This window comes from Indicator indicator, chromosome 18, assembly GCF_027791375.1.
Source record: "Indicator indicator isolate 239-I01 chromosome 18, UM_Iind_1.1, whole genome shotgun sequence".
Taxonomy (NCBI): Eukaryota; Metazoa; Chordata; class Aves; order Piciformes; family Indicatoridae; genus Indicator; species Indicator indicator.
In genome coordinates, this window is record NC_072027.1 from 13148787 (window position 1) to 13160979 (window position 12193).

Below are 12193 nucleotides of genomic sequence, written 5' to 3' on the forward strand. Positions count from 1 at the left end.
TGTCCTTCCTGTGTTGAGGGCTCCAGAGCTGGAGAAATGTTTCTCCAACCAATTTTATAAAGGGGAGCAACATTCAACACACTGTTTCACCAGCAATACATCCATCCCTTGCAGAAGGAAGAAAAACATGCTTACTAGATTCATTTCTTGAGTCAGCTCTGAGAGAATCATTACTCCTATTATATAATGATCCACAGTGCCCTACAGAAAAAGAAAACAGACAGGATTGCTCAAACATCACAGCTTGTAGTTAGTATTTTCCCACATTTCTAGAATCTGATTGCATGTAATTTCCCAATATTTCTAGAATCAATAGGAATTTTTGGGCTGAGATATCCTAAATTGTTCAGAAAGCTTTCATGCCAAATTCTATCACCATTGACAGAACCAAAGCTTCAAACACACCAAATAGCATTAAAACAACTCCTCATCATTTTTTGAGATTTGTGTGAGAACAAATACACATCTGGAAATAGACTCTAAGTAACTACAATCTAGACATTCACAATTACACACTTCTCAAAGGTCTGTTTTCTATTCACAAATTGGTAAGGCAAGCTGCATGAAATTCACACCATTAAAAAAACATGAAGGCAGGCATGGATAATAAAGAGCACAAGAGTCTCAGGGAAAAAAAAGAAAAAAGTTTTGAAATACTACCTAATACTACACCCCCCCCCCCCCCAAATTCTCTTTTCTCCACAGTAGTATACAATGCATCTGTTTGAAGTGAATGACATTTCATCCTGAGAACGTGTCTAAAAAGTGAGGCAGCAGGTGTCAAATATTTGCATCCGAGGGTGTGATCTGCTCATCAGCATTCAGGTTCCTTGGAATGGTTTGAAATTCAGACACAATGCAGAATTTTGCATTTACTAAAATTTAGCTGTCTTCACTGAGCTACTACTACAAAGCATTTATAGAAAAATTAAATCTGCTTTGTTATAAACAATTAAAATCAACTGCAATTAGGCCCTGCCATTGAGTCAGGGTGAAGATCTTTATGTGTGCTTTCACAGCTGCAGTTTGCAGCCTCAGCTCCCCTGGTATCCAAAGAGTAATGTCATCCCTGTAATTTTTTTTCTCATTATCTCTCATAACCACACTCATTTTTGCAACTCTGAAGGTCACTTAAAGTTGAACTAATGAAGACTCTGGGTACTTATCAAGGGGACTCATTTGTCACTGCCATTTATTTTGTGTTATCCACTGCACTACCAAAGTAAATCAGAAAGAGAAAATTTCAGACAACTCTCAGGAAAAATGGATATTGCCACCCTATCTGCATTAAGGAAGAGTAAACACAGAACTTAGGTTGGAAGGGACTTCAGAGCTCATCTACTCCAACTTCCCTACCACAGGCGAGGACACCTCTCAACTAGACTCAGCTGCTCAAGGCCTCATCCAACCTGGCCTTGGCCACCTCCAGGGAGGGGGCATCCACCACCTCCCTAGGCAGCCTATACCACTCCTGTACTGAAGAACTTCTTCCTAAGATCCAGGCTAAATCTACTCTCTCCCAGCTTAAAACCATTCCCCCTTGTCCTCTCACAAGACATCCTTCCTCCCCAGCCTTCCTGTAGGATCCTTTTCAGGTACTGGAAGGCAGCTCTAAGGTCCCCCAGAAGTCTTGTCTTCTCTAGGCTGAACAACCCCACCTTCCTCAGCCTATCCTCATAGCAGAGGTGTTCCAGCCCTTGGACCGTATTTGTCGCCCTCCTCTGGACTCTCTGCACCAGCTGTGTGTCCTTCTTATGATGGGGACACCAGAACTAGATGCAGTATTTGACATGAGGTCTCACGAGATCAGAGTAAAGGGGCAGAATCCCCTATCTTGAGACCTGCTGGCCACACTCCTCTTGATTCAGCCCAGGATACAATTTACCTTCTATGATGAATCTTCTACTGTAATCTGAACACAACTTGTATCTTTCAACTTCTTAAAACAGTTTATGTAAGTGTTGCTTAGATCACACAAACCTGCAAAAATGGAAAATGCAACCTCCCCTTTTTCAAGGGTGTGAAAAGCTGAGTGGTTATGGAGGAGGTAGGAAGAGAACTGTAGACCTAGCTGCCAGTCCCTTTTCCTGTCTTAAATCACACACTAATTCACAATGGATGAACTCAATCTGGAATGCTAATGCATAAGTATTTGAAACTACCATATGCTAATTATTAACATATATTACTATTGTTTGGGGATTTTTTTTTTCAATTTTTATCTAAAATTTAATTTGCTAGTAGATCTATGGCTTAATTTTCTTTTCTACAGGAATTTTTAATTTAAATAAAGAAACCTCTTAAGAAGCTAAATTTTGTATTTAAATCTCTATTTTTAATGAGCCACACACTGAAGAGCCACACTGCAATCATTTTAATAATAAATGCAAAATCCAATTACAGTACATTCATAAAAATAACTCCAAAATGGTGGAGAAGTAGACTTGAGTTGGTTTTTAATAAACAGAAGATGGCAACTTATCTTTTATTAGATATTCCTAATGTAACTCAGAAAGTACATTAACTTGAATGCTATGATGAACAAAGTAAGACTGGAAAACAAATAAGAAACTCATCTGTAAGAAACAAACTGCTAGCTTTGTGTTTCCTAGCTGAATTACCAGGATCCACCACACACAATGAATTATTTTGGAAGTAAATCTTCAAATAGCTTAAATTCCCAGATTATTTTTTCTTAAAATAAGTACTAGGCTTTAGATTCAGATGTTCAAAAAGATTAATCTGTATTAACTTTTAAAGCAGATGAGCTACTTCCTAGAAAACTTTTTAAGAACCCTTTTACACATGTTAAATGTATGAAATATACAAAAATGGCTAGGAAAGCAAAACATCCAAGGACTTGTATATCCTGTATCCTCAGCCACTGTCTGACAGTACTCATTCTAGATTTGACATAGTGCACACTCCATTGCAAATGACTCCACTTTGAGATTGGGAGAAATTACTTCCAGTTTTCAAACACTACCTACCATGATCATCTCTCTATCCTATACCACATCTTTCTTTGTAATAGTGACCAGTGAAGTGGGGAACAGGAAATAGTGTGGAAGGAAATATAAACCAAAAACATTTCTTCCTCATCCAATGCTGGAGAATAAAGCCAACTGATCTTCCCTCCCAACTTCCCCACATCCCTACTTAGAATTCGTAATTTTGGTGATATGTTAAGTTTTAATATGTTCAAACAGGTAAAGATAAAAACACACTAAATTCAGGATTTATGTTCCTGTATTGTACACCATAACCCTAGGACAGACAGATTCTTTTTATTTATTTTTTTTCTTTCACTCCTCTTTAAATGTCTGGAGAGAGAACATACAGGTATGCAGGTGTACCCATTCACACAAATATATGGAAACATAGAATGGTTTGGGTTGGAAGGGACCTCCAAAGGTCATATAGTCCAACCCCCCTGCCGTCAGCAGGGACATCCTCCACTAGATCAGGTTCCTCAGAGCCTTGTCAAACCTGACCTTGAATATCTCCAGAGATGGAGCCTCAACTACCTCCCTGGGAAAACTATTCCAGTGTTCCACCACCAATTTCTCATAAAGTGAAAAAGGAATAGGGCAAGAAAAAAACCACAACCACATAACAAATATATACAAGTGTCTTGTAATTTTGTGTACCACAGTTCTATCTTTATACAATTTCTTCAGCAACTTCAGAGGTAGAGGTATCTAGTGATTTCTGCTAAAAATTAAAGTGCAGGTGAAGTCCTACTGCTTATACAGTAAAGCAATATAAGACTGTAAAAGCAAGCAGTCCAACAAACAGTCTATAAAGGTGTCTTTTTGATCAACCTTCCATGACAGGTACTTGAAAATAACATTTGAACTAGTTCTAGAACTGAATGGTTCAGCACAATTTTAACAGTCATTAAAAGAATCACAACCAAACTTGTGTTTTAAAACACTCAACAATTTACTCAACAGTCTTACTCATCAGATGGGGCAGGACGAGTGTTTCTAACCACACAACTTACCAGCAATGTATTTCCACATCAGCTGAAAAAAAATAAGGCACTAAATAAAGGGTTTGCTGACAGGGGTTATCACACCACCACTATGAAAAAGCACTTTTTAAAAAGAAACCAAACAACAAACCATGACAGCACTATGAATACTGTGAGGCATCAAACCCCACAACTCACACAAGCATCAATCCCACCCTGGTTTTTTACTGTAGGGTGATCTTCTGTTTTAAGCAACGCTCTTCACATTTTTTTGCACCCAAATGTGTAACAACTAAGTGACATAACATGCCAATCACTAAAAATGAAGAGGTTCAAACAGAAAAAATGACAAAAGTGTAATTGTTTCCTACCTGCAAAAATTTTTGAACATCAGCAATAATGTCTCTGAAGACAAGCTGATCTTTTAGTACCTCAAACCATCCTAATTTCGTAATTTTAGCAATGACTTGAACGAGAGCCTGGATGACAAATGGAGCCAGTTTAGGTTGAGATGCAACGTAGTTCAGAATGTAATTTCCTGGAAAGAAGCATTTTAAAATCAACAATACAAATCCTCTGTAAAAAAAAAGTCATGATTCTAATAGAAATGTAAGGCATGGATTTTTTTCAAAAAGGCCTGTATTCTTACAGTAAGTACAATAACTAAGGTATGTTAAATCATTAGATTCAGCCACAAAGCACATTACATACATGATCACTGTTCTAAGACAAATATGACAACAGTTCAGAGAAGAGTGTCAGGTAAAGCAGAGTAATTTCTCATTACAGCCCCCTATATGGGGCACTGATTACTTCCCTATTTAACAGCAGCTCTCACAGCCAATTTAAAATAGACAAGAGATTTTTCCGACAAGAGTCCCTGCTGAATGTCCTCAGTCCAATCTAAACTGTCTCTTTGGGTAATCATAGAATCACAGAATGGCTTAGGTTGGAAGGGACCTTAGAGATCATCTCCTCCAACCTCCCTGCCATGGACAGGAACACCTCTCCACTAGCCTTGGCTGCTCACAGCCTTATACAATCTGTTCCTGAACATTCTTTTGCAAAATCTGTTGAAATGTAGAAAATGAAAGGTGATTAAAGCTATTTTTTACCTAAAAGAACACTGAAATCTTTTATCATAAGCAAGGGATTCTCAGCCATGCATGTCAGAGTACTGCTATCCAGAGAAACCACACAACACTGCAGCTCTAGAAATCCAAATTGAATTACAGGCCTCCTGTGCAAAGCCTTCCACTATAAAAGACCTAACACATCTCTGCTTACTCTTTTAGGATATAGCAAGGACTTAAAAGTTGATCCCAAAAGTAAGGGAAATTTTGTAGGATCTTAATTTTCCAAGTAGAACCTACCTTGGCAGGACTTCTGCAACCATGAAATGCTGCTCAAGAGTAATGTTCTATGCATATGACAGGTGGGCAGGCTAACAGTGTCTGCAATTTTCATCCTTTACAAACATCAACTAAATCTCTTGTGGGAGAGGTACAAAATCTATCTTGAAAAAATGAGTATGATTTTAAAAGATGAAATAATCTAAGCTAAAAATTTATTTAATGTTGAAATTAGAAAATGTTATTTGTGAGTTAATTGCAGAGAAACAATGAAAAAGCTCAAGATCACCTTTATGTTCACATAACAAGTCTGGGAAATGAAGAGAACTAGAGGAAAAACAGACAGGTCACTGTGCTGACTTTAAGTTTTAGACAGAATGGGTATAATGAAACTTTAACTACAAATGTTACTTACGAATGTCAATCCTTTGTTCAATAGGTAGTGGAGATGCCCTGCTTACCAGCTTAGACAGGCATGTTGCTGCTAGAAGCTGAGCATAGGATGTCTACAAAAACACAGCAGATGATGTTATTCAAAAATAGGCTGATTAAAGGCAGGGCCAATGAGTCAAAATCTGATAAAAACCAGACTGGTTATCAGGTTTTGGTTAAGTGTACCAACAAATTTCTTTTCTTTCTGAATATTATTTGAAAAATTCAGAAAGATTATACTAGACTCAACTTGGATTACCAAATAAGAATCAATTCCCATATCACTTTATCTAGAGTTAACGATGAAATAAACCACCAAAAATTAAATTGAGTTCGAACCATTTTCTTATCATTACTAACAGACAACAGATAAGCAGTTAAGGGAGTAAAGATTTTTTTTCTCAGAGGCTAACAGAAACAAGAACAAGGTGATATTCAAACACTGGGTTACACCAGAGTGTCCCAACACTGCTCTACACATGACACAGCTCCTGAATACACCCCTTCTGAAAGTACTGAAAGCCAAGATGCTTTTCCTTTTTGTCCCTGACATCTCCAATGCAAGGTACTGTCACTTCTACAAAGACCACCTCCACATGAAAAAATTTATTCTAACTCATATCTGAAACAGTATGTACGAAAGAGAAAGGTGTTTTGCCTTTGTTGTACTAACATGGTAATGGCCTATGCCTAAGGAACCTATGTGAGCTTCCAGAAGCATGATTACATTTATGGATTACACAGCTTTCAGATACTTACTGTTCCTTGTTCTAATAGAAGCTGGCATTGGCTAAGACATTCTGGGCTATCGATAAGCTCCAAGAGTACCTTCTCAGCTTGCATGCGCTGTGCTAGATCCGTTCCTTCATAGAGGTGGTTACATAGCACTTCTAGTTCTGCCAGACTCTGTTCAGAGAGAACACAACTGAAGCTGGAATGAAGACTTTTCAACCAGGTAAGATTTCTTGTTTATAAACCCAGACACTGTACTAGTAACATGAACCTATGCTCCACCTCCAGTGATTCACATCTAAATTATCCCCAAAATAAGAGACTTTCTGTCACAAGAAGCCAAAAATAACTCTGAAAATTGTTATTTCTTATTCCCAGCTAAGTAAGTATTTTTAATACAGTTACTTCCATCTATTTTTTCAGAGTCTTCAGATTGGAAATCCATAGCTTTTTCAAAGACAGATGAAATTATAAAGAAGAGTGAACAGTATGAGCTATGCTACTTGAACAAGTTCTGGGCAATTTAATTTTAAAAGCTGTAATTACTCAACCAGTTACTACACCTGGATAAAATCGGCATTGTCTATATGTGTTATTGTAAATATCAGTGAAAGATAGGATAATTTAGAAGCTATAGCACCAACAGTAGAGCTAAATTTCCTCTCCAATTAGACACTGAAAAATTCTCTTTGGAAGCATGGCAAGAAAATGCTCAGGATTTTCAGACTGCCAAGCAACTTGTTGGATGGTCTCTGAGTTTTATGTATGTAGTACTGAGGAACTGTGTTGATTTTCCTTGATTCATATACTGAAACCAAAAGCCACAACTTACAATCAGCAAGTACAACCACCTGGTGTACAATGGTAACTCAGATGATCAATGAGGATGAGCAGTAAGAATAAGCAATGAGAAATGCTGACTTTGTTAAGAAAAAACCTCAGAGACACCAATGAGAAGTCATAGATTCATAGAACAGTTTAGTTTGGAAGGGACCTGAAAGATCGTCTAGTTCCAACCCACCACCATGGGCAGGGATACCTTCCACTAGCCCATGTCACTCAACGCCTCATACTGCCTGGCCTGGAACACCTCCAGGGAGGGAGCAGCTATAACCTCCCTGGGCAACCTGTTCCAGTGTCTCACAACCCTCACTGTAAAGAATTTCTTTCTAATCTCCAATCTAAATCTCCCCTCCTCAAGCTTCAATCCATTCCCTCTAGTCCTATCACTACAAGCCCTTGTAAAAAGTCCCTTCCCAGGTTTCTCGTAACCCCGTTCAGGTACTGGATGGCCGCTATATGGTCTCCCTGGAGCTCCCCAAGCTCTTTATATCAGGTAACTATTTTGGTCAATAAAACAGAAAATAAAAAAAAAGATTGCCACAGTTCCTTTTTCATACTATTTAGTCTAAACCTCTCCTGGTACAACTTGTGGCCATTTCTCACCTGATACTAGGGAGCAGAAACCAACACCCACCTGGCTCCAACCTCCCTTCTGGGAGTTGTGGGGAGCAATGAGGTCTCCCCTCAGCCTCTTCTTCTCCACACTAAACAATCCCAGTTCCTTCAGCTACTCCTCACCAGCCCTGTTCTCCAAACCCTCAGCAGCTTTGTTGCAATTCTCTGGACATGCTCCAGCAAATCACTGTCCTTCTTGCAGTAAGGGGCCCAAAACCGAACCTGGTATTCAAGATGTTCACACCAAATTATTCACCACTGCCCAGTACAGGGGGACAATCACTGCCCTGCTCCTGCTGGCCACATTATTCCTGATCCAGCACAGGATGCTGTTGGCCTTCTTGGCCACCCGGGCATGCTGTTGGCTCATGTTCAGCTGCTGTCCACCAGCACCCCCAAGGCCTTTTCTACCACTTTTCTGCCAGCTTTGCAACCACTCTTCCCCAAGTCTGTAGCATTGCATGGGGTTGTTGTGACCCAGGTGCAGTAGTAACAGACCTGCATAAGAAGTGGCATTTTCCATCGCAAAGAAGCACAACCTTTTCCAAGAAACAGATTCACATCCTAATGCGAAAGTTAGTGTAATTTATTTATTTTTCTGCTTGTCAGACTTCCATAATATTCAAGAAACAGCTAAATAAAGTTCTCCAGATAATTCTGGTCCCACCACTCCAGCTCTCAGAAGTCCCTGGCAGCTCTCCTACGAGCCTGTGAAAGAACCAAGGGCCAGATATGATGGGGGTCTGGCTCCGCAGCAGCCCACCAGGCTGGCAGCCAAGGAGCCAAGCAAACTGGCAAGAAACCAGGTAGGTTCCCGATTAAAGTTTTGCTGAGATTGACAAATTCCCACAGACATTTTGATTTCAATCAGCATTTTCTGACTGAAAACATTCTATTAAGAAAGTTCTACCAGCTCTATGCAAGTACAGCAGGAGAGATGTAACTGCTGAAATGCTACCATTAAAACAAAACAAAAAACAAAACCAAAACAACCACAAACAAACAAGAAAAAGTCATTTGAGTATGTTAACAAAAGATACTTGAGCAATCCTTTTATGTGGCATACCTGGTACCCAACTAGTTAAACAAACACCTAAAATGGCCTCTCTAACACTGCCAAAGCCTTCTGCCACCAGCCCAGCAACAAGAACAAGGGATTTGGGATGAATCCTGAACACCTCGGCAAGTGGCTTCAGGCCCTCTTCTCGCCCCCTTTTCCTCCTCCGTTGTTTGAGTCAGTTTGAGCTGTCGTTCATCTTGGCCAACTCCTGGAGCGGCACGGCCCCTGGTTTTCGGGGAGAGACTGGAGCCGGGAGCCCACCAATGTCCTCAAGAAGGAGCGGCAGGAGGACAGCAGGTGCGGCGGGCACGGAGCAGCCGTGCAAGGAGGGAGTCCCGAGCGAGCACACGGTCGTGACATGGAAGCACGAAAACCACCCACTGCAGGACAGCGTCCGCCACCGCCATCCCGCCCCGCACGCCACGGACACAAGTGACAGGACCGCCTCAGCCTCCCGAAGGAGGCCAGTACCGTCCGAGTGCCAGATCTGCAGCCGCACACCAACCTCCCACTGCCCCTGGTCCTGCCCGCCGCCCCCGCCCGACCGCAGCCCACCCGAGATCGCGACCATGGGTGCGCAGCCCTAACGGAGCCTGCAAGCTCCCGCTCGCCTTCGCACCACCCACAGCTTTCCTGGCAGCTTACGGGCACCCTTCTCCCCTTCGCCGAGGCGAACCTCCGCACCCTGCGGTCCTCTGCACCGCTCGGCAACGCGGTCGCAGTCGCCCCGCACCACTTCGAGGGCTCCCCCGCGTTTTACACTCCTCACCCGCGTACCTCAGCACCTCCTACCCCATGCTCCCACAGCCCGCTGCCTCCTCACGGCGTCCCAACCGCAGCCCTGCACGGCCCTTCGGCCAGGTCTCAGTGGCCCCAGCCGCTCCGCACGCCCTGCCGTGCCGTGTCGTGACCGGTGCACTGACCTGGACGCGCAGCGCCATCTTCCCGTGCGGCGCCGGGAGCAGATCGTGGGGAGGGGCCGCAGGCCCTGTCGGGGCTAGGGGGCAGTGCCGAGCCGAGCCGCCCCGGCGTCGGGCCCGTGCAGGGGGCGGCCAGCGGGGCGGGACCGCAACGGCGGCGGGAGGAGCGGGGTGGGGCCGAGCGGGGCGCGGCCGAGCGCGGCGTGCAGGGCCGCGGGGCAGCGTGGTGCGGCCCCAGCCCCACCTGGGTCAGGGCTAAGACCAAGGCCGGGGGCAGGGACCCGGGCCGCCTGAGATAGGGCGCCATTTTGTCCCTGCAGCTTCTTTTGCTTACCCTCCTGGTGCCAGCTGCCAAGCGGAGGAGTTTCGCCTGACTGAAAGCACCACGGGTTTCAGGAGCTACCGCGTCTCAGTGCAGCTCTAAATCTATATTTGGCTTTGCACAATGATTAATTTACAATTTCAAACAAAAGTGGTCTTGGATTGTGACATCCCCAGCGACAGGAAAGCTTTCCTCCGCGAACGTGGGAGCTTCAGGTCACACAGCCCACAAGAGATTCTAATAATATTCCTATTTAAAGACAGCAATTCTAAAGTTGCATGGATGCAATTCAATGTAGCATTTACTTCATAGAATCATAGCATCGTTTCAGTTTGAAAAGATCTTTAAGATGATGCATCAAGTCCAACCATTCTCTAACTCTACTAAGTCTGGTGTTAAACCGTGTCCTTCAGCACCCTATCTCTGCATCTTTGAAACACCTTCAGGTCTGGGGATTCAACCACCTGCCTGAAATACGTGTACAGTGTTTGAGAACCCTTTCAGTGAAGACTCTTAAATCTCCCTTGGTGCAACCTGAGGCCTTTTCCTGTCATCCTATCACTTGTTACTAAGGAGAACAGACCAACACATCACTCTAACCTCCTTTCAGGAAGTTCCAGAGGTGAGGTGGTCTCCCCTTGGCCTCCTCCAAGCAGAACAACCCCAGTTGCCTCAGCTGCTCCTCACAAGATTTGTTAACTCCAGCCCTTTCACCAGTTTTGTTGCCCTCTTCTGGACACACTGCAGCAATTTCCTTAGAAAAGTTAACTCCCTACTACAGGTGTGGCCTCACCAGTGCTGAGTACAGAAGGGCAACTATTTCCTTAGTCCTGCCTGTCATGCTGTTCCCTACCTTTATAAATCATTAGTCAGTAAACATGGGCCAAGCCATCTTTTGCTGCAGGGATCAGCAAAACCAGGAGCAGAATGTAGGGGCTGATGATACACAGAGAAGAATGGGAACCCAAAGGAGAGCAGAGGGACAGATCAAAACAGGAGTTCCCAGGATTGAGGAATAGGGAATGAAATGATGACTCAGGGATGGAAAAAGTCAGGCATAAATTACATTGCAGATTTTTTGGGAGGCTTTCTGATGCAACAGAGTTAGAAACTGTCTGGAGAACCGGAAGCAGCTTGCCAGTACAGGTCAAAAAGGTAAGACGAAGCACTTGCATATCCTTCAAAGACCTTGACACTGGGAGCAAAGCCTCAGGTCTAGCTATGACTCTGAATCCTGCTCCAGGTGACGGGCCATAGCTGTGCTACTAAGCTATGCAAAGACATGCAGAAATGAGGTTAGCAAGTTAAACAGTTCAAGAGCTGAGCATAATCTGTGGACAATGCACGTAGTGAAACGTGAACGAGAGCTGGTGGTTCTGCAGCCAATTTCCAGCTTGTCTGTAGTGGGTATGTTTCTTGGTACCCAGGAACGCTCCTTCCCCTCTAGTCTGAGTCTCTATTCTGTGTTGACAGATGAGCAGGGACAGAAGTTGAGAGCACAAAGCTCGTACTGGGAGTCAGGCAGGCAGGGAGCACTTCCTCAGCTGTGTGCTCAGCTGCACAGTGCAGCCATGTGATTGTGCCTCATTTAATCATCACTTGAATCATTTTAACCTGTGAGACACAGGCAGTTGCATTTCTATGTCCGATTTCTGTCAGCTACAGCCTGGTTATTTTAAGGGGGGAAAAAATCGGTCTAGCTAAAGAATTAAGGGATTCCTAGACTATACTTGACAAAACTTCTGAGATTTAACACAGCAAGGAAGAATGTTAGATTGTAAAATTACCCCAGACTGCATCTGACTCCCAACCCAAAGGACAAAGCTCCATTAACGAATGCAATTTACTTAGGAATTTTTATACAATCTCTTTACCTTTACATGAGAGAGCAAAGTGACAGTGAAACAAGCAAGCATCAACAGGAAGAAGTTGTGCCATGAA

General features: G+C 43.1%; 1 protein-coding gene across 1 annotated transcript in view; it reads right to left on the reverse strand.

Annotated features, from left to right (window-relative positions):
* The window catches only part of RANBP17 (RAN binding protein 17), a 149492-nt gene extending 142820 nt beyond the window's left edge, over nucleotides 1-6672 (reverse strand). The window contains exons 1-4 of the mRNA XM_054389044.1: nucleotides 6520-6672; nucleotides 5744-5834; nucleotides 4348-4514; nucleotides 136-201 (exon numbers count right to left, since the gene is read on the reverse strand). Coding sequence (XP_054245019.1) covers nucleotides 136-201; nucleotides 4348-4514; nucleotides 5744-5834; nucleotides 6520-6603 — 408 coding nt within the window. The 5' untranslated portion in view covers nucleotides 6604-6672. The remainder of the gene's footprint in view (nucleotides 1-135; nucleotides 202-4347; nucleotides 4515-5743; nucleotides 5835-6519) is intronic.
* Between the last annotated feature and the right edge of the window lie 5521 nt (nucleotides 6673-12193).